Below are 22,715 nucleotides of genomic sequence, written 5' to 3'. Positions count from 1 at the left end.
GACACCAAAGGAATTTCAAAAGTGGAGCTGAACACAAACACAGAATCAAAGAGGACTTTAGAGATACAGCGCAGAAGCAGGTTCTTCGGCCCACCGAGTCTCCATGCACTAGCACCAGCCTACACACTAAGGACAATTTACAATTTTACCAAAGCCAATTAACTTAACTTACAAACCTGTATGTCTTTGCAGTGCAAGAGGAAACCGGACGACCTGGAGAAAACCCACACGGTCACAGGGGGACCATGCAAACTCCATATAGATAGCACAGTCAGGATCGAACCCAGGTCTCTGGTGCTGTAAAGCTGTTTAGACAGAGGGTGGTGAATCTGTGGTGAATTCATTACCACAGACGGCTGTGGAGGCCAAGTCAATAGATATTTTGAAGGCATAGATTGATAGATTCTTGATTAGTACAGGTGTCAGGGGTAATGGGCAGAAGGCAGGAGAATGGGGTTAGAAGGGAAAGATAGATGATCAGCCATGATCGAATGGCATAAGCTTGATGGCCTAATTCTGCTCCTAGTTCACTTATGAACTAAGGCAGCAACTCCACCGCTGTGCCACTATGCTGCTAGAAGAGTCCCAACCCACAACGTCAGCTATCAGTCTGAATAGGGGTTCTGACCTGAAACGCCACCTGTTTATGATCTCCTGTTTTGCCGACTAGCCCGCTTAGTTAGTCCAGCACTTTGTGTTTTTTCAGTTGTAAACCAGCATCAGCAGTTCCTTTTGTCTACAGAACTGCAATGCGTGTTTAGTGCACATGACGGAGGACAAATTGCTAACTTAATTCCACAAACAACAATTAGCTTGCAAAACATAAACCAACCCCACAGGCTCAGAAGGCATATGAGTTGCTGTTTTTTGCATCAGCCTTGAGCGTCTGTAACCGAACATTATGACCATATATATCTGAAGCAGGAACAGGCCACGCGGCTGTTCAGCCATTTAAGGACATGGATGATCTGACTGTAACCTCAACTTCAAATTCTGAAGTGTTGGCGCTGTTTAACGGCTGCGGCTCGCCTGCAGTCTGTCTGTTTTTACTTTTTTGTGTTGTTTTTTTTTTGCCTTGTTTAGTTAAATTTTTGGTTATTAGGTTGTGTTATGTGTGGGGGGGGGGGGGGGGCTGAAACAGGGTTTTCTGTCTCTCCCTTCGGGGGAATGCGGCTTTTTCTTGTCATTTCCCCCTTCTCTGCCTCCGTCTGCGCTGAGGCCTAATGGCGGAGCTGGCAGCCTCCAACCTGCGACCGACCTCGAGGCTCCGGAGGTAGAGCCAAACTGGACTCACCAACGCGAGGCTTGCCGTCTTCGAGCTGTGGCGGCGTTCGGGCAGTGGCACCACTCGGTTATCCGGTGAGGGCGGCCCGGCGCAGGACTGGGACGGTGCTGGCTGAGACGCTCCGGTGGCAGCGGCACCACTCGGCTATTCGGTGAGGGCGGCCCGGCGAGAGGCTGAGACGCTCCCGTGGCAGCGGCACTACTCAAGGCTGGGACGGCGCTCCCATGAGGGCGGCCCGGCGCGGGGCAAAGATGGCGCTCCGGTGGCTGAGGCGGCCCGGCGCGGGACTGAGACGGTGCTCCGGTGGCTGAGGTGGCGTTCTGGCGGCGGCGACCTGAATCCGGGGCTCGGCCGCGGGCCAGTGGACGACATCATCGGGAGCTCGCAGGTCACAGGCTGGTGCCTGTTTTCCGGAGCTGCATCCGCTGGACTGGAGGGCGGCAGCTTCGACCACCCCGGGCCGCGGAGCTTGAACCGGCCCGTTCGCGGAGCTCGGTGAGCCGCGGGACTGACTTACCATCGCCCGGTGGGGTATCGCCTCAGCGCAGAGGGAGAAGAGGAGGGAAGAGACAGTAACCCTAAGATTTTTGCCTCCATCACAGTGAGGAGGTGCTTGGTGAACTCACTGTGGTGGATGTTAATTTGTGTTTATTGTGTGTTTTGTTGTTTATTATTACATGTATGGCTGCAGGCAACGACATTTTGTTCAGACCGAAAGGTCTGAATGACAAATAAAGGATCTAAGTCTAAGTCTAAGTTCTGCCTAAGTACCAAGCGTACCTACCTGCACCTTAAAATATTGACAATGTCCACTGCCATTTGAAGAAGATATTTACAAAGATCTGGCTGAGAGACATCAACTGCAAGTGGCGTAGCTGCTATAACATTGTTAGAGTATCCTACACTCCAATGTCCAATGGAAAAGTTCAGAGATCACAGAACTATATTATAAAGGACCGCCACAGCACCTTTGCACCAGTTTTCCTTTTACAAGATGGAATGCAATGCCAGCTTAAAAACTCAGAATGAACTATTTTGCAAAAAGTTAACAAGTGCGCAACAATTTGCCATTTGACACTACTCTTACCTGTTGATAAGAGATTACCAATGATAGGAACCAACATTGCGGGATTACACCAAAAAGAGTCTCAGGCCAACAGATCTAAGTTGACTGCCTGAAATCAGAATCCATTAATGTTGAACCACCACTAGAGGTAAAGGATTTTGTTTTTTTCACCAAAGGCAACTTCTTGTGATTACGAACACATTAGTTTTAGGTTTATTGTTGTCACATGTACAGAGATAGAGTGAAAAGCTTTGTAATGCATGCTATCCAATCAGATCAGATAATACTATACATACATACTCTCAAGTCAAACTCAAGTACAATGGATGGAGCAAAGTGCAGAGTAGGGAATATAGTCAGACTAGTAGCGCAAGTGTTCCATGGACAAGCCCATGGGGTAGAGGTGAATCAGACAGTACCTGAGCTTACTGAAGGATCATTCAGGAGCCTAATAAGAGGGGAAGAAGCTGTTCCTGAGTCTAATGGTGCGTGCTTTCAAACTTCTGTACCTTCTGCCAGAAAGGAGAAGAGAGAAGGAGGAATGACCGGGGTGGGACACATCAAATCTTTGATTTCACTGCACATTTCACTGCACATCTCGTATGTGTATGTGACAAATAGACTTGACTTGATTATATTGGCTGCTTCTCCAAGGCAGCATGAAGTATAGATGGAAAAGATGTTGGGAAGTCTGGTCTGCGAGATGGACACGCAAGTCACGGGGAGAACGTACAAACTCCGTACAGACAGCACCTGTAGCCGGGATCAAACCCGGGTCTCTGGCGCTGTAAGGCTGCGCCACTGTGTATATTTTAAGCAAGGGTGTCAAAATATCAGAGGTTTACTGCGTTAAGATGCTAAATTAAAAAATGTTCCAAAGCTTTCCTTCAGTATCATGTGCATTAAGAACAAGAAGAAACGAGAGTGTTGGTGGGGAAAGGACCCATTAATAATAATAATAATAATAATAATAATAATAACTTTATTTATAAAGCACTTTAAACAACTGCAGTTGCCACAAAGTGCTGTACATGAGAACTCATGGACAAGAAGTTATTACAAACCATTAAAAACCGTAAAACAAAGGACTATAAAACAGTAAAAATTAAAAGACATTAAAAGCACTAAAAACAGGAGCAATGTCTCAGCCAGTGTCGAAAGCCAGAGAATAAAAATGAGTTTTTAGGGTGGATTTGAAGATGGACAGTGAAGGGGCCTGTCTGATGTGCAACAGCAAGGTGTTCCAGAGTGCCGGAGCAGCAACAGAAAAGGCTCTATCCATTGTAGACAGGTTAAATAAATGTGATCTACAGTGACACCTTATGGAGGAGTGAGTGTTGTGCAATTAGCTACACGCACAGACACAGATAGTAATGCAAGCTGAAGTTTAGTTTAGTTTAGTTTCGATCGAAGATAGACACAAAAAGCTGGAGTAACGCAGCGAGACAGGCAGCATCACTGGAGAGAAGGAATGGGTCATGTTTCTGGTCACTGAAAGTCACGGGAAAGGGAAATGAGAGATACAGACGATGATGTAGAAAGATATAGAACAATGAATGAAAGATAAGCAAAAAAGTAACGATGAGAAAGGAAACAGGCCATTGTTAGCTGTTTTTTGGGTGAGAAAGAGAACCTGGTGCGAATTGGGCGGGGGAGGGATGGGAATACATAGAAACATAGAAAATTGGCGCAGGAGGAGGCCATTCGAGCCAGCACCGCCATTCATTGTGATCATGGCTGATCGTCCCCAATCAATAACCCGTGCCTGCCTTCTCCCCATATCCCGACTCCACTAGCCCCTAGAGCTCTATCTAACTCTCTCTTAAATCCATCCACTGATTTGGCCTCCACTGCCCTCTGTGACAGGGAATTCCGTAAATTCACAACTCTCTGGATGAAAAGGTTATTTCTCACCTCAGTCTTAAATTACCTCACCTTTATTTTAAGACTGTGGCCCCTGGTTCTGGATTTACAGGGTTTGCTTGAAGTTAGAGAAATCAATATTCATACCACTGGGTTGAGTTAAGTTTAGAGATACAGCATGGAACAGTTCCTTTAGCCCACTGAATCCATGCCGACCATCGATCAGGGACAGTTTCTTCCTAGCAGTTATCAAGCAACTGAGCCATCCTACCAACAACTAGAAAGACCCATGAGCTACTATCTACCTTACCTATGATTGGACTTTTACTGGACTGGACTTTATCTTGCACTAAACATTATTCATGTTATTCCCTTTATTATCTATTTGTACACTGTGAACGGCTGGATTGTAGTCACGTGTTGTTTTTCTGCTGACTGGTTAGCACACAACAAAAGCTCTTCACTGTAACTCGGTACACGGACAATAAACTAACTCAAGGGGGAATTTTCCCCGCTGTATCTCTAAACTAAACTAAACTAAAACTGATGATATTGTGCGCTCATTTTATTGTTGATTCGATTTAATATATCAAAATTAACATGAAAGGAAATTGTAAAAATTGGAAAGACCCATGGTTTTCATGGGAAATTGGACACTTGGTTCGGAAAGAGAGATCAACAATAATTATAGGCAGCCTGGAGTAAAGGAGGTGCTTGAGGAGTATAAAGAATGTAAAAATAATCTTAAGAAAGAAATTAGAAAAGCAAAAAGATATGAGGTTGCTTTGGCAAGTAAGGTGAAAGTAAATCCAAAGGGTTTCTACAGCTATATTAATAGCAAAAGGATAACGAGGGATAAAATTGGTCCATTAGAGAGTCAGAGTGGACAGCTATCTGCAGAGCCAAAAGAGATGGGGGAGATAATGAACAATTTATTTTCTTCGGTATTCACCAAGGAGAGGGATATTGAATTATGTGATGTAACGGAAACAAGTAAAGTACCTATGGAAACTATGAGATTCAAAGAAGAGGAAGTACTGACACTTTTGAGAAATATAAAAGTGGATAAGTATCCAGGTCCGGACAGGATATTCCCTAGGACATTGAGGGAAGTTAGTGTAGAAATTGCAGGGCTATGACAGAAAGATTTCAAATGTCATTAGAAACGGGAATAGTCCCCGAGGATTGCCGTACTGCGCATGTTTGTTCCATTGTTTAAAAAGGGTTCTAAGAGTAAACCTAGCAATTATAGACCTGTTAGTTTGACGTCAGTGGTGGGCAAATTAATGGAAAGGATACTTAGAGATAATATATATAAGCATCTGGATAAACAGGGTCTGATTAGGAACAGTCAACATGAATTTGTGCCTGGAAGGTCATGTTTGACTAATCTTCTTGAATTTTTTGAAGAGGTTACTCGGGAAATTGATGAGGGTAAAGCAGTGGATGTTGTACATATGGACTTCAGTAAGGCCTTTGACAAGGTTGGTTAAGAAGGTTCAATTGTTGGGTATTAATGGTGGAGTAGCAAGATGGATTCAACAGTGGCTGAATGGGAGATGCCAGAGAGTAATGGTGGATGGCTGTTTGTCAGGTTGGAGGCCAGTGACTAGTGGGGTGCCACAGGGATCTGTGTTGGGTCCACTGGTGTTTGTCATGTACATCAATGATCTGGATGATGGTGTGGTAAATTGGATTAGTAAGTATGCAGATGATACTAGGATAGGTGATGTTGTGGATAATGAAGTAGAGTTTCAAAGTCTACAGAGAGATTTTATGCCAGTTGGAAGAGTGGGCTGAAAGATGGCAGATGGAGTTTAATGCTGATAAGTGTGAGGTGCTACATCTTGGCAGGACAAATCAAAATAGGACATACATGGTAAATGGTAGGGAATTGAGGAATGCAGTTGAACAGAGGGATCTAGGAATAACTGTGCACAGTTCCCTGAAGGTGGAATCTCATGTAGATAGGGTGGTAAAGAAAGCTTTTGGAGTGCTGGCCTTTATAAATCAGAGCATTGAGTATAGAAGTTGGGATGTAATGTTAAAATTGTACAAGGCAAAATTGTACAAGGCATTGGTGAGGTATTCTCCAATGGTGTACAATTTTGGCCGCCAAAGTATAGGAAGGATGTCAACAAAATAGAGAGTACAGAGGAGATTTACTAGAATGTTGCCTGGGTTTCAGCAACTAAGTTACAGAGAAAGGTTGAACAAGTTAGGTCTTTATTCTTTGGAGCGCAGAAGGTTAAGGGGGGACTTGATAGAGGTATTTAAAATGATGAGAGGGATAGACAGTGTTGACGTGGATAAGCTTTTCCCACTGAGAGTAGGGAAGATTCAAACAAGAGGACATGACGAGAATTAAGGGACAGACGTTTAGGGGTAACATGAGGGGGAACTTCTTTATTCAGAGAGTGGTAGCTGTGTGGAATGAGCTTCCAGTGAAAGTGGTGGAGGCAGGTTCGATTTTATCATTTAAAAATAAATTGGATAGTTATATGGACGGGAAAGGAATGGAGGGTTATGGTCTGGATGCGGGTAGATGGAACTAGTGGAGAATACGTGTTCGGCATGGACTAGAAGGACCGAGATGGCCTGTTTCCGTGCTGTAATTGTTATATGGTTATATATGACAGCATGGATTCATTAACAATGTGGGCATTGGGCTATACAGGTGGTTAAAGTATGATCAGTCTACCACTCAGTTGTCAAATAACTATGTGGTTCATTGAAACTCAGTTGCTATTACTTTCACATGGAACTACGATTAGCTCTCAGAAAGAATCAAGAACATGTCTGAGTTCCCCTACTAGTTCTATATCAAAATTGATTATACGTTGAGTTCTAAATGAGAATTAATGAATGGGCTACGCATAATAGAGTTTAACTACAAATAAGCACCTGGCAAATCTTGGAAAACTGCGTAACATCCTTCCAAGATAATTCCTTTAACAACTGAGGGGTTCCTCTGATGCTCAAAGATAGGCAACATGAGGCAGAATGGACTGGTACATGGATAGAGGTTTAGAGGGATATGGGCCAAAATCAGGCAGGTGGGACCAGTGTAGACGGGGCATGTTGGGCTGAAGGGCCTGTTTCCATGCTGTACGACTCTATGACCCAGTGAGAGGGAGCTGGAAGCCATTGGTGATGTGTTACTTCCAGGATTCAGAATGTGCTCTCTCAAGCAACAAACTTTCATCCTGATGGCCCTGAGTCTGAAGAAGGATTCCAACCCGAAACCTCACCTATTCCTTTTCTTCAGAGATGCCGCCTGATCCGCTGAGTTACTCGAGCATTTTGTGTCTATCTTTGGTATAAACCAGTATCTGTAGTTCCTTCCTTACACATCGAGATGGCCGTTTCTTCGCTTCAGATGTGAATGAGTTCTTTGCTGAGTTTAACATCTTCCTCTACTGCAAGAACGCAAATACATATTGATATACAGAGATAGCAAAAACACACAGTGCTAGTGGAACTCAGTGGGTCAGGCAGAACCCATGGAGGGAATGGACAGAACATATTTTACGTCGGGTTCCCACCGCGTACCCAAAACAAAACCTGTCCATTTCTCTCCACAGCAGCTGCCTGACCTGCTCAGTTGATATAGTACTGTTTATTTTCGTCAAGACTCCACCATCTGCAGTCTTTTGCGACTCAGTTAAAGAACCCCACTGTCCTGTCCCTAATAAGTGCGCATTGGCAGAATACTCTGGCTGGACATTGTTCGTGCTTCATGTATTGTTATGAGATCACTTTAACTAGTAAAACAGCTGCATTTATTTATTTTACCCCCATCTCATTGTCACATACTATGCACAATGCACTTCTCCATATAGTCTTCAGCCTGGAGAAAGGTCCCAATCTGAAATGTCACCTAGCCACGTTCTCCACAGATGCTGCCCGACTCCAGTTACTCCAGCATTGTCACACTTCTCGTTACCTTTGTTTTCAGTCATCGCAAATATGAAATGCAGCCCTTTGAATGTCTTGCTTGCCCAAACTGCTTTTGAGCTACGTAATTACGTGAAGAGGAGGATGAGTGTCATCTAAAATGGGCCCGTCCCACTTGGCAATTTATTCGGCTACTGCCGGCAGTCGCAGCTGGGTTTTGAACATTTCAAAAGCCAGCGGCGACAAAAAAAGTTGTGACACCTGAGGAAACACCTGTCAATACGCCATCACGCCGCAACATTTTTGGTGACCTGATACATCAGCCAATGATGCCAGCAGTCGCCGAAAAAAACCGCCAAATGGGACAGTCCCTTAACGGATAGCTGGGAACAAGGCTGTGGTGGTTAAAAAGCAGAGTAACTACAAAGAAGAGGGGATCTGAAATAAAGATGAGCAATGAATAATATCCTCCAAAGCCGTCAACACGAGGGTATTTACCCTTGCGTTTCTCCAAGTTCCATTACCTGAGGATTCCACTCTGGGTCCATTTCTTTTACAGCTGCAATATATTCCTGCATAGCCTGTTGTACCGTCTTATCACCCAACTCCTTCCACGCTTTCCTGTCAGTAAGTAAGAAGCTAATTAAGTTGGAGGAATCTAATAGAAAGCAAAGTCATTTGGATTTGGTTTGTGTTATCAAGCATTCTGTTGGTCACAACTTTAGTTCACCCCCTGCTGCAGCCTCCCCATAGCTGAGGGGATAGTACTGATTGACAGGCACCAACCTCCCCTCCCATAACACAATATCAACCATCTTGGATGACCAGGCCCCATCGGTGCATACATGTAAACTCGCGAGGTGTTACTGATGCACCAAATTCAGTCCGTCCAAAGTTGAGTGGTTTGCAGTATTACCTCTCCTCAAATGAATATAGAAAACCCATGTTGGCTCCAGTTGGACAGTAACGCCCAAAAATGAAGGCTTGGGTAGAGCGGATGTGGACAGGCTGTTTCCACTAATGGGAGAGTCTAGGATTAGAGGTCACTGTCTCAGAATGAAAAAGCAGGAATTTCTTTAGTCAGAGGGTGGTGATCTGTGGAATTCATTGCACAGCCATGATTGAATGGCAGACTTGATGAGCCAAATGGCCTAATTCCACTCCTATCGCTTATGACCTTATGATGATCGCCAGTAACTAGAGTCCTACAATCACACATCAGTATCTGGAGGTTACATATTGGGATAAAGACAATTTCAAATCTTCTCATCAATTAATTCAACTTTTAACTTTTGTATTTTATTTTTTATATTGTTACAAAATTCAACCTAATATCGGGATGCAATGAAAAGGTATTTACCAAAGCTTCAGACAGTTTTCTCTTTCCTATGCTGTCCCATATCCTGGTTGCCACACAATTCTCCCACATATCTGGCTATCCTGTTCCTTTCCCCCCTCCTTCGCACACTCACCTCCCATTCCCAAGCCCACAATTTCCCTTTTAATCGCCCCACCTTTCCCCCTCCTACACATTATCTTCCACTCATATCCCTCCCTTCGACTTTACATTTCATTCCTCCTCCTCTCTCCTTATCTGATACCCTTTTGTCTCCTTTTCACTTGGGCAATCATGGTGGCGCAGCGGTAGAGTTGCTGCCTTAGTGAATGCAGCACCATTGATCCGGGTTCCATCCCAATTATGGGGGCTGTCTGTACGGAGTTTGTACGTTCTCCCCGTGACCTGCGTGGGTTTTTTCCGAGATCTTCGGTTTCCTCCCAAGACGTACAATTTGTAGGTAAATTGGCTTGGTAAATGTAAAAATCGTCTCTAATGGGTGTAGGATAGTGTTAATGTGCAGGAATTCGCTGGTCGGCGTGGACCCGTTACTGTGTTGTATCTGTAAACTAAACTTCAAGCCTTTTTCATTTACTCCACCCATCTGGCAACCCTTTCTCCTCCTCACCTTGCCAGGCTCAGTCATGCCCCTCCTCTCCTTTCCAGCTTTCTCCATCCCTCTACCCGACTCGAAACGGCATCTATACATTCCCTCCGCAGATCCAGCGTGACATGCTGAGCTCCTCCAACACTTTGCTCAAGATTGCTGCATCAGCGGTTCCGTATGCCTTCAGACTGTTTTGTTGCCATTTTGAGGTCCCATCAGATCTATTAATTAATTATTTCCTACTACATTCAGCTCAACTTTACTTTCTATTCTTTGGAAAAATGTACACACTTTCTAATAGGTAGAAAAGGGCTTCCATTTTTTTTAATGCGCTTACCATTTTTGTCTGCTTTCAAAGTCAAAGAAGCTAGGCTTTGGAAGATCGCATTTTCCACATGTGATCTAGAAAACAGAACCCAAAAATAACAACTCAGTCAGCAACAGAAACAGGTCCAATATCAACAAAAATCACTGACATTTTCTAATATCATAGAACATGGACACATTTGTCTCCCTCTCTTTGGTAAGATATAAGAATTAGATCATAACAAAAAACAGAAAATGTTATTACCATCAACAGCCCAGATAGCATCTATGGCAAAAGAAGCAGCCAATGTTTGGATCAATAATACTTCATCCCACAGTGACAAATTATTAAATACATGAAGGATCATTGATCTGAAACACAGAGTTCTGTGTTTCCACAGATGCTGCCTGACCTGCTGAGTGCTTCTAGCATGTTCTCATACGTTCATAATTGATAGGAGTAAAATTAGGCCATTCAGCCAATCAAGTCTACTCCACTATTCAATCATGGCTGATCTATCTCTCCCTCCTAACCCCATTCTTCTGCCTTCTCCCCGTAACCCCTAACACCCGTACTAATCAAGAATCAATCTAACTCTGCCTTAAAAATATCCATTGACTTGGCCTCCACAGCCTTCTGTGGCAAAGAATTTCACATATTCACCACCATCTGACTAAAGAAATTCTTCCTCCTTCGTTAAGGAACGTTCTTTTATGCTGGGCTTCAGATTTCTAGGCTCTGCTGTATATTGCTTCAGAAAATAAATGTAATTTCATTGCAATGACAAGAGTCCGACAATGAAAAGAGCTAGGCTTTTTATCCAATATAAAGACAAACAAAGACTACTGGCTGTAGCTGCAAACCTATTTATACTTCACATGCTATCATTAAGATTTTTTATGTCTGGTGCAGACTGTTTTACATCCTGTTTAAAAAGAGAAAGAGCTTTTAATATACAGTAAGGAGGTGCATTTATAAAGAAACTAATTCATATCATTCCAACACATTAGAGGATTCCATGATGCAGCAAAAAATTCATGAAGGAATCTCCTCTTTCAGGTAATATCAAAAAAGGAAAGCAACCACCATCTACAAGGAACTGCAGATGCTGGTATAAAAATGACACAAAATGCTGGACAGCCTCTCAGGAGAACATGACCAGATAACGTTTTGCGTCAGGACCCTTCTGTCCTTCGTAACTTTAGACTTTACGGATATAGCTTGGAAACAGGCCCTTCGGCCCATTGAGTCCATGCTGACCAGCAATCACCTCGTACACCAGCACTGTCCTACACACTAGTGTGCAGGATAGTGTTAGTGTAAGTGATGATCGCTTAAGGGCCTGTCCCACTTGGGCGACCAAATCCGCGAGTTCAGCGAGTTTGCCCTCGATTGATACTCGCAACATGGTCCACACAAGGTAATAGGAGGTCTTTGTAACTCTCCTTCATGCTCGAGAGTAGTCTCCGCGTACTCGAGACCTCAGCTAGGTCGCAGCGGTTTTTTCAATATGTTAAAAAATGCACGCGAGTAAAAAAAGGTCGCCATGGAAAAAATCGATACTTTTTTTACTCGTAGGTTTATTCGTAGTGGGTCAGCATGTTAGTCGTAGGTAGTCGAGGGTAGTCGAAGGTAAGATAACCTTCATCATAGTCGAAGGGCGGTCGTCTTCACTCTCCACTTTTCCCAATTGTCCCAAAGTTAATCGTAGCTAGTCGAAGCTGGTCTTCAACATAGTCTAAGGAGGTCGAAGGAGGTCTTCAACATAGTCTAAGGAGGTCTAGAACATGTCTTTTTTTTCAAACTCTTCTAAACTCGCCAATTAGGTCGCCCAAGTGGGACAGCCCCTTTTGGATAGTGCTAGTGTACGAGGTGATCACTGGTCGGCATGGACTCGGTGGGCTGAAGAGCCTGTTTCCAAGCTGTAACTGTAAAGTCTCAAGTCTAAATAAAAATCTTCATTTAGGCTGTGGGCCGAGCATCAAAAATGTGTCTAGAAATGGGATTTCGTGACCCAAGTCACCAAACTACATGAAATTTTCACATATTGTGTAAAAAGAATTATATAAATCACCCCTGAAACTCAATATGAAGAAGACTTGCACATTTTTATTAAATTTGAGAAAAAACGGAAAAATTTCGGGTAATTTTTAGTCCAATCAAAGCACGTTTAACGTTGTTTAAGAAGGAACTGCAGATGCTGGAGAATCGAAGGTACACAAAAAAGCTGGAGAAACTCAGCGGGTGCAGCAGCATCTATGGAGCGAAGGAAATAGGCAACGTTTTGGCCCGAAACCCTTCTTCAGACTAATCGGGGGCGCGGGTGGGCGGGGACAAGAAAGGAAAAAGGAGGAGGAGCCCGAAGGCTGGGGGATGAGAGGAGACAGCAGGGGGACTGAGGAAGGGGAGGAGACAGCAAGGACTAACAAAATTGGGAGAATTCGATGTTCATGCCCCCAGGATGCAGACTCCCCAAGCGGAATATGAGGTGCTGTTCCTCCAATTTCCTGTGCTGCTCGCTGTGGCCATGGAGGAGACCCAGGACAGAGAGGTCGGAGACGGAGTGGGAGGGGGAGTTGAAGTGCTGAGCCACCGGGAGGTCAGCTTGGTTATTGCGGACCGAGCGGAGGTGTTCGGCGAAACGATCGCCCAACCTCCGCTTGGTCTCACCGATATAGATCTGCTGACATCTAGAGCAGCGGACGCAATAGATGAGGTTGGAAGAGATGCAGGTAAACCTCTGTCGCACCTGGAACGATTGCTTGGGTCCTTGAACGGAGTCGAGGGGGGAGGTAAAGGGACAAGTGTTGCATCTCTTGCGGTTGCAAGGGAAAGTGCCCGGGGAGGGGGTGGTACGAGAGGGAAGGGAAGAATTGACAAGGGAGTTATGGAGGGAGCGGTCTTTGCGGAAGGCAGATATGGGGGGAGATGGGAAGATGTGGCGAGTGGTGGGGTCACGTTGGAGGTGGCGAAACTGACGGAGGATTACTTTTTGTATGTGACGGCTGGTGGGGTGAAAGGTGAGGACTAGGGGGACGCGGCCCTTGTTGCGAGTAGGGGGATGGGGAGAGAGAGCAGTGTTGCAGGGTATGGAAGAGACCCTGGTGCGAGCCTCATTTATGGTGGAGGAGGGGAACCCCCGTTCCCTGAATAATGAGGACATTTCAGATGTCCTGGTGTGGAACGCCTCATCCGTGGAGCAGATGCGGCGTAGACGGAGGAATTGGGAGTAGGGGATGGAGTCCTTACAGGAAGCAGGGTGGGAAGAAGTGTAGTCCAGATAGCCATGGGAGTCAGTGGGTTTATAGTGTATGTTAGTCAGAAGTCTATCACCTGCAATGGAGATAGTGAGGTCAAGGAATGGTAGGGAAGTGTCGGAAATGGTCCAGGTGTATTTGAGTGCCGGATGGAAGTTAGTGGTGAAGTGGATGAAGTCAGTCAGTTGTGTGCGGGTGCAGGAGGTGGCACCAAAGCAGTCGTCGATGTAGCGGAGGTAGAGGTTGGGGATGGGGCCCTGGTATGTATTGAGCAAGGATTGCTCGACGTAACCGACAAATAGGCAGGCATAGCTGGGGCCCATGCGTGTGCCCATAGCTACGCCTTGTATTTGGAGGAAATGGGAGGAGTCGAACGCGAAGTTATTGAGGGTAAGGACCAGCTCTGCTAGGCGGAGGAGAGTGTCAGTGGCGTTGATTTGTCTGCCAGTTGGCCAATCACACGCTTTGTTTCAGGCTAGCACACAAAATGGCTAAGGGGGCTTCACAGATGCCTGTTTTACTGGAGATTACGATTTCTTATTCTGTGGAATAAATGTCGTGGAAACTTGCAGCAGGTAATTGTATTTAGTGGGAAAAGCACTAAAAAGGCTGAAGAAAGTGCTGCGAAGTGGATTCAAGTGCAAGAAAGCCTTGAAAGCAAAGTCCCTGCTGAGGTCCTGGAACACAAAGATTTAGACAGCCAGGGACCAACTCTAACTAAAAGGTAAGATCTAAAGTCTGAATTTATGAAAATCTATCTGTATGGAGTTTAATTAATTTAATTGCACCCTTTTATAATGTGAATACATTCATTCACTTACTTCATTCATTCACTTACTTCATTCATTCACTTACTTCATTCATTCATGAAGTTGAGGGCCTAAACTATATGTGTCCATAACACTGTCAATTAAACATTGTCACTAATGCCAGCCTGTTGTAGAGTAATAAGTCTTTAACAGCTAATCTCGGAGCTGCCTGCGAAAACTTACCGGGAAAAAGTGCTCCGATCGCGGGACATAGGTACTCGCGGTAAAGTGAAGCCGCGGTCTCAATTAATAAGCGGCCGATTCGCGAACGCGGGGCCGTGGATCATCTCCGCGGGCGGGCGGGGAAGGCGGGGTGGGGGGGGGGGAGACTGTACATAGTGCCGTCTATAGCGGTCGTTATCAGACCCCGACAATGGGAAAAAAACGGAGGAATATCTGAACATTTCTCACTGCAATGGAAGCCTATAAATAGCGATCGTTATCCCTCTGTTTTATTTAGGTTGCCAAATTGGTGAGTTTAGAAGAGTTTGAAAAAAAAGACATGTTGAAGACCTCCGACTGTAGAAGACCTCCTTCGACCTCCTTAGACTATGTTGAAGACCAGCTTCGACTAGCTACGATTAACTTTGGGAAAATTGAAAATTGGAAAAGTGGAGAGTGAAGACGACCGCCCTTCGACTATGATGGGATGAGGGTATATATCCAGGTGTATCTACCTACGTGTAGCAGCTGTACAGGTAGAGCAGATCCTCTCTGCTGGAGGGGGGAGGTGGGGGTGGGGGTAGGGGGGATTATATATCCAGGTGAGTATCTACCTGTTTGTAGCGGCTGAACAGGTAGAGCAGGTCCTCTCTGCTGTAGGGGGGTGAGGTGGGGATGGGGTGGGGGTAAGGGGGGGTATATATCCAGGTGTTTTACATGTTTGTTAGCGGCTGTACAGGTAGAGCAGGTCCTCTCTGCTGTAGGGGGGTGTGTGGGGGTGTGTGTGGGGTGTAGGGGGTATATATCCAGGTGTATCTACCTGCTTGTAGCGGCTGTACGGGTAGAGCAGGTCCTCTCTGCTGTAGGGGGGGGGGGTGAGGTGGCTGTGGGGTTGGGGGTGGGGGTAAGGGGGGGGTTATATCCAGGTGTGTTTACCTGCTTGTAGCGGCTGTCATTTGGCAACCTAAAAAGCTGCCTAGGTTACCCGGCTGGCAACAGTGAAAAAAAGTTAAGCGAGAGCCCTGTCAAGTCTAAATAAAAGTCTTCATAGAAGTCTGATCTAAATTGCCTTTCTTTTCCCATGTTGACATGCCCTCTACTGTTAATGCTGCTGTTTACTTGCCAGGGTATGTCTCTGAGGTATTATCAGGCATGAACTGCCTGTATTTAATGCAGGCCATCCAGCTTCACCATAGGGACTTCTCCTCTGAGCCTGAAGTTTGCATATCCTCATTCAACTGGGTCATTGGGCAGTGATCAGCATAGGCCTAAGGACCTGTTTGCTGCACCAGTTGCTGGATAAACTTGCAGGGTTTCATAAGCACAGCAATGATCCCGAAATAACGGTTCAAATAGAAGGACGCCTACCAAAAATGTCATGAGGTATATTCCAAAGGGTCTATTCCAGGGGTATGTTTCAGGCTGAATATCTTGTGGGACATATTTGAGGGGGTATATCCCAGGAGGTATATTTGAGGGGAGACATTCCACAGGTAAATTCCAGGGGGTATATCCCATGGAAGATAGACACAAAATGTTGGAATAACTCAGCGAGACATGCAGCATCTCTGAACGTTTTAAGTTCAGACTGAAGAAGTGTCTCGACCCGAAAAGTCACCCATTCCTTCTCTCCAGAGATGCTGCCTGACCCGCTGAGTTACCCCAGCATTTTGTGTCTATCTTCGATTTAAACCAGCATCTGCAGTTCTTTCCTGTGGTATATCCCATGGGGTATACTTGAGAGAGTACTTGCCAGAGGGTATATCCCAGGGGGTATATTTTATGGGTGTATTGCAGGGGGTACATCCCGTGGGTATATACCAGGTGAGTATATTTGAGAGAATATATTTGAGGGGATATATTTGAAGAGGTTTATTCCAGGGGGTTTATCCTGTGGGGTTAATTTGAGGGGGTATATGCCAGGGGATCCTGGGGGTAATATTCCAGAGGTATATTTCATGGGTATATATGACAGGTATTTCCCAGGGTGTATATTCCAGGAGTATATTTCAGGGAGTATATTTTAAGGGGTATATCCAGGGAGGGGTATATCCTAGGTGTATATGGGGGTGAGGTGGAGGTGGACGGTGAGGGTGGGGTTTGAAGGTGGGGGTGGGGTTGAGGGGGGGTGGGGGGAGAGCGGGGGGGGTTTTATATGCAGGTGAGGGGGGTTTACCTGTTTGAAGCGGCGGCTGTACAGGTCCTCTCTGCTGTAGAGCAGTGATGGAAGTGGGGTGGGGAATAGGGGTGAGGGGGAGGGAGGTGAGGGGGTGGGGGTGAGGGGGTGGGGGTGGGGGTGAGGTGAGGGTGAGGTAGAGGGTTATATCCAGGTGGGGGTGGGGGTGGGGTACCTTTGAAGTGGTATATCCAGGTGAGGGTAGAGTACAGGTAGAGCAGGTCCTCTCTGCTGTAGAGCAGTGGTGGGGGTGAGGGGTGGGGGGGGGGTGAGGGTGGGGGGGGGGGGGAGCGAGGGGTATATATCCAGGTGTGTTTACCTGCTTGAAGCGGCTGTACAGGTAGAGCAGGTCCTCTCTGCTGGTGTGGTAGAGCAGTGAGGGAGATGGAGGTGGGGGGTGAGGGTGGTTTAAGGGTGTACAGGTAGAGGTCCTCTCTGCTGTAGGGGGGGGTGATGGGGGGGTATATATCCAGGTGTTTACCTGCTTTGTAGCGGCTGTAGCGGCTGTACAGGTAGAGCAGTGATGGGGATGGGGTGTGGGTGGGGGGGGTGGGCGAGAGGGGTATATATCCAGGTGAGCATCTACATGTTTGAAGCGGCTGTACAGGTAGAGCAGGTCCTCTCTGCTGTAGGGGGGGGGTGAGGTGGGGATGGGATGGGGGGTGGGGGGTAAGGGGGGTATATATCCAGGTGTGTATCTACCCGGTTTGTAGCGGCTGTACAGGAGGTCCTCTCTGCTGTAGGGGGTGTGGTGTGGGGTGGGGTGGGGGGGGGGGGGTTAAGGGGGTATATATCCAGGTGTGTGTACCTGCTAGTAGCAGCTGTACATGTAGAGCAGATCCTCTCTGCTGGGGGGTGGGTGTGTGTGGGGGGGGGGGGGGGGGGGGGGGGGGGGTGTGTGTGTGGGGGGGGTGGGTGTGTGTGGGGGGGGGGGGGGGGGTGTTGGTGGTGTGGTGTGTGGGTGTGTGGGGGGTGTGTGGGGTGTTTGTGTGTGTGTGGGTGTGTGTGGGGTGTGTGTGTGTGTAGGGGGGTATATATCCAGGTGTGTGTACCTGCTTGTAGCGGCTGTACATGTAGAGCAGATCCTCTCTGCTGTAGGGGTGTGTGTGTGTGTGTGTGTGTGTGTGTGTGTGTGTGTGTGGTGTGGTGTGTGTGTGTGTGGGGTGTGTGCGGGGGGTGGGTGTGTGCTGTGTGTGGGGGTGTGTGTGGGGGGTGTGTGTGTGTGGGGGGTGTGTGTGTGTGGAGGTGTGTGTGTGGGGTGTGTGTGTGTGTAAGTGTGTATATGTGTGTCTGCTTGTAGCGGCTGTACATGTAGTGCAGGTCCTGTGTGCTGTAGGTGTGTGTGTGTGTGTGTGGGTGTGTGTGTGTGGGTGTGTGTGTGTGTGTGTGTGTGTGTGTGTGTGTGTGTGTGTGGGGGGTGTGTGTGTGTGGGTGTGTGTGTGGGGGTGTGTGTGTGGGGGGGGGGGTGTGTGGGGGGGGTGTTTGTGTGTGGGGGGGGGTGTGTGTGTGTGGGGGGTATATATCCACGTGTACCTGCTTGTAGCGGCTGTACATGTAGAGCAGGTCCTCTCTGCGCAGTCCCGCTGTCGCCAGCCGCGTGAGGTGCCCGGCCGCCTTCTCGAATTGCGCGCGCAGCTGGGGCTCGCTCCCGCCGCTGGTGCCAGGCTCGCTCCCGCCGGCCGCGCTCTCCTGCTCCCGCGCCTCACCGCGCGCCCCCGCCATCCGCTGCTGTCCCCTGGTCCCCCGGTCCCCCGGTCACCGGCCCCTGGTCACCCGCTGGTCAACTGCTCAACACACCGGCCGCCGCGCCCGCCCCATACACGCTCCGGGTGGAGCACCACGTCCCGCACCAACGTTCCGCCGCCTGTGTTGCAGCACAGTCCCGCCCCGGGCAACGCATCCTGCTGCACGCATCTGCTCCCTCCATGCAGAGACCAGCTATCTCCCCGCCCTGCATCTCCCCACCCTGCATCTCCATCTCCCCGCCCTGCATCTCCCCCCCTGCATCTCCCCACCACCTCCATCTCCCCACCCTGCATCTCCCCCCCTGCATCTCCTCACCCTGCATCTCCCCACCCTGCATCTCCTCACCCTGCATCTCTTCACCTTGCATCTCCCCACCCTGCATCTCTTCACCTTGCATCTCCCCACCCTGCATCTCCCCACCCTGCATCTCTTCACCCTGCATCTCCCCACCCTGCATCTCTTCACTCTGCATCTCTCCACCCTGCATCTCTCCCACCCTGCATCTCCTCACTATGCAGAGAGGAGCTCTCTCCTCATCCTGCATCTCCTCTTCCTGCATCTCCCCACCCTGCATCATCCCCACCCCCTCTCATCATCTCCCCACCCTGCATCTCCCCACCCTGCATCTCCCCACCCTGCATCTCCCCACCCTGCATCTCCCCACCCTGCATCTCCTCACTCTGCATCTCCTCACTATGCAGAGAGGAGCTCTCTCCTCATCCTGCATCTCCTCTTCCTGCATCTCCTCACCCTACATCTCCTCGCCCTGCAGCGAGTAACACTCTCCTCACTCTGTACCTTCTCACAGAAGAGAGTGACACTCATCTCACTCTGCATCTCCTGCCTGCAACGTGTAACTCTCTCCTCACTGCATCTCCCTACAGAGTGTAGCCCTGTAATGTGTGACCCTCTCCTCTCTCTGCATCTCCTCATTCTACTTCGCTCCCTGTAACTCTCTCCTCACTCTGCATGTGTAAGAAGGAACTGCAGATACTGGTTTACACTGAAGATAGACACCAAGTGCAGGGGTAACTCAGCGGGTCAGGCAACAGTCTGGCGAGGAGAATTAGGTGATGTTGCAGGTCGAGACCCTTCCTCTGGAGAAAAGGATGAAAGGTCTCGACTTGAAACGTCACCTATGCACTTTCTCCAGTTGCTGCCTGACCTGCTGAGTTACACTAGCTTTTTTGTCCATCCTCACTCTACATCTCCTCCCTGCAACGTGTAACACTCTCCACACTCTACGTTTCCTCCCTGTACCTAACATGGACTGTCCGTTACTTAAACTGTTTGTCATGAACAGTCCATTACTTGAACTGTTTGTAACACGGTCTGTTCGTAATTTAAAATAGATACAAAATGCTAGAGTAACTCAGCAGGTCAGGCAGCATCTCTGGAGAAAAGGAATAGGTGACGTTTCTGGTCGAGACCCTTGTTCGTAACTTAAAATTCGTAACCCAGACTGTGAGTCAGTAGGTGTCCCACAGCTAAAGGTCCATCAAGTCTACTCCGCCAATCAGTAGCCAACCTACTGGCTCCCACAGCTATCTAGACCACCCACCCTGCCTCCTGGAAAGACTCTATCCCCTACTCCCAATTCCTCCATCCACGCCGCATCTGCGCCCAAGATGAGGTGTTCCATACCAGGACATATGAGATGTCCTCATTCTTTAGGGAATGGGGGTTCCCCTCTTCTATCATAGATGAGGCTCTCACTTGTGTCTCCTTGGTACCCCGCAGCTCCGCCCTTGCTTCCCCTCCCCACAGTCGCAACAAGGACAGTCCCCCTAATCCTCACCTTTCATCCTATCAGCTGTCGCATACAACACATAATCTTCTAACATTTTTGCCGCCACCAACGTGATCCCACAACTGGCCACATCTTAGAAACATAGAAAATAGGTGCAGGAGTAGGCCATTCGGCCGTCAATATGATCATGGCTGATCATCCATCTCAGTATCCTGTACCTGCCTTCTCTCCATACCCCCTGATCCCTTTAGCCACAAGGGCCACATCTAACTTCCTCTTAAATATAGCCAATGAACTGGCCTCAACTACCTTCTGTGGCAGAGAATTCCAGAGATTCACCACTCTCTGTGTAAAAAATGTTTTTCTCACCTCGGTCCTAAAAGACATCCCGCTTATCCTTAAATTGTGACCCCTTGTTCTGGACTTCCCCAACATCGGGAACAATCTTCCTGCATCTAGCCTGTCCAACCCCTTAAGAATTTTGTAAGTTTCTAGAAGATCCCCCCCCCAATCTTCTAAATTCTAGCCAGTACAAGCCGACTCTACCCAGTCTTTCTTCATATGAAAGTCCTGCCATCCCAGGAATCAGTCTGGTGAACCTTCTCTGTACTCCCTCTATGGCAAGAATGTTTTTCCTCAGATTAGGAGACCAAAACTGTACGCAATACTCAAGGTGTGGCCTCACCAAGACCCTGTACAACTGCAGAAGAACCTCCCTGCTCTTATACTCAAATCCTTTTGCTATGAATGCTAACATACCATTCGCTTTCTTCACTGCCTGCTGCACCTGCATGCCTACTTTCAATGACTGGTGTACCATGACACCCAGGTCTCGTTGCATTTCCCCTTTTCCTAATCGGCCACCATTCAGATAATGTTCTACTTTCCTGTTTTTGCCACCAAAGCGGATAACCTCACATTTATCCACATTATACTGCATCTGCCATGCATTTGCCCACTCACCCAACCTATCCAAGTCACCTTGCAGCCTCTTAGCATCCTCCTCACAGCTAACACTGCCCCCCAGCTTTGTGTCATCCGCAAACTTGGAGATGTTGCATTCAATTCCCTCATCCAGATCGTTAATATATATTGTAAATAGCTGGGGTCCCAGCACTGAGCCTTGTGGTACCCCACTAGTCACTGCCTGCCATTCTGAAAAGGACCCGTTTACTCCTACTCTTTACTTCCTGTCTGCCAGCCAGTTCTCTATCCACATCAATACTGAACCCTCAATACCGTGTGCTTTAAGTTTGTATACTAATTTCTTATGTGGGACCTTGTCGAAAGCCTTCTGAAAGTCCAGATATAACACATCCACTGGTTCTCCCTTATCCACTCTACTAGTTACATCCTCGAAAAATTCTATAAGATTCGTCAGACATGATTTACCTTTCATAAATCCATGCTGACTTTGTCCAATGAATTCACCACTTTCCAAATGTGCTGCTATCCCATCTTTAATAACTGATTCTAGCAGTTTCCCCACTACCGATGTTAGACTAACTGGTCTGTAATTCCCCGTTTTCTCTCTCCCTCCCTTTTTAAAAAGTGGGGTTACATTAGCTACCCTCCAATCCTCAGGAACTATTCCAGAATCTAAAGAGTTTTGAAAAATTATCACTAATGCATCCACTATTTCTGGGGCTACTTCCTTAAGTACTCTGGGATGCAATTTATCTGGCCCTGGGGATTTATCGGTCTTTAATCCATTCAATTTACCTAACACCACTTCTCGGCTAGCCTGGATTTCACTCAGTTCCTCCATCTCATTTGACCCCTGCTATTTCCGGTAGATTATTTATGTCTTCCTTAGTGAAGACAGAACCAAAGTGGTTATTCAATTGGTCTGCCATGTCCTTGTTCCCCATGCAGAGGGCAGGGATTCAAGTTTCTGGATCATTGGGACTTCTTTTGGGGAAGGTGGGATCTGTACAGAAAGGATGGGTTGCAATTGAACCCGAGGGGGACCAATATCCTGGCGGGGAAATTTGCAAAGGCTATACTGGGGAGACTTTAAACTAGAATGGTTGGGGCGAGGGACTCAAATAGTAAAAGCTAGTAGACAGAATGGGAGGCAGGAAGCAGAAAAGGGAAGCACTCGGACACAAGAGGAGAAAGAAGAAAAAGGAAATAAACAGAGAATAAGAGGCGGGGGGTTTCTTAAATGTGCATATTTTAATGCTAGGAACATTGTAAGAAAGGTGGATGAGCTTAGAGTCTGGATAGACACCTGGAAGTATGATGTTGTGGCGATCAGTGAAACATGGTTGCAGAAGGGCTGTGATTGGAAACTAAATATTCCAGGATTTCGGAGCTTCAGGTGTGATAGAATTGGAGGGGCAAGAGGTGGAGGTGTTGCATTGCTAGTCAGGGAAGATATTACAGCGGTGCTTTGGCAGGATAGATTAGAGGGCTCATCTAGGGAGGCTATTTGGGTGGAACTGAGAAGTG

At 47.3% G+C, this 22,715-nt stretch overlaps 1 protein-coding gene across 5 annotated transcripts in view; it reads right to left on the bottom strand.

Moving 5' to 3' along the window:
* Positions 1-22,715, bottom strand: part of LOC129701277 (acyl-CoA-binding domain-containing protein 6-like) — a 462,001-nt gene that overhangs the window by 180,599 nt on the left and 258,687 nt on the right. For 4 of the 5 annotated variants that reach the window (XM_055642438.1, XM_055642437.1, XM_055642435.1 and 1 more), the window contains 2 exons: positions 10,392-10,456; positions 8,636-8,732 (listed from right to left, as the gene is read on the bottom strand). In XM_055642438.1, the coding sequence (XP_055498413.1) occupies positions 8,636-8,732; positions 10,392-10,456 (162 nt within the window). Of the gene's footprint in view, positions 1-8,635; positions 8,733-10,391; positions 10,457-18,298; positions 18,503-22,715 lie in introns of those variants that run through there. The other variant, XM_055642439.1, reaches the window with a different exon arrangement.

This window comes from Leucoraja erinacea, chromosome 10, assembly GCF_028641065.1.
Source record: "Leucoraja erinacea ecotype New England chromosome 10, Leri_hhj_1, whole genome shotgun sequence".
Taxonomy (NCBI): Eukaryota; Metazoa; Chordata; class Chondrichthyes; order Rajiformes; family Rajidae; genus Leucoraja; species Leucoraja erinaceus.
Note: the sequence above shows the minus strand (reverse complement) of the source record. Positions and strands in the feature narration are given on the sequence as shown.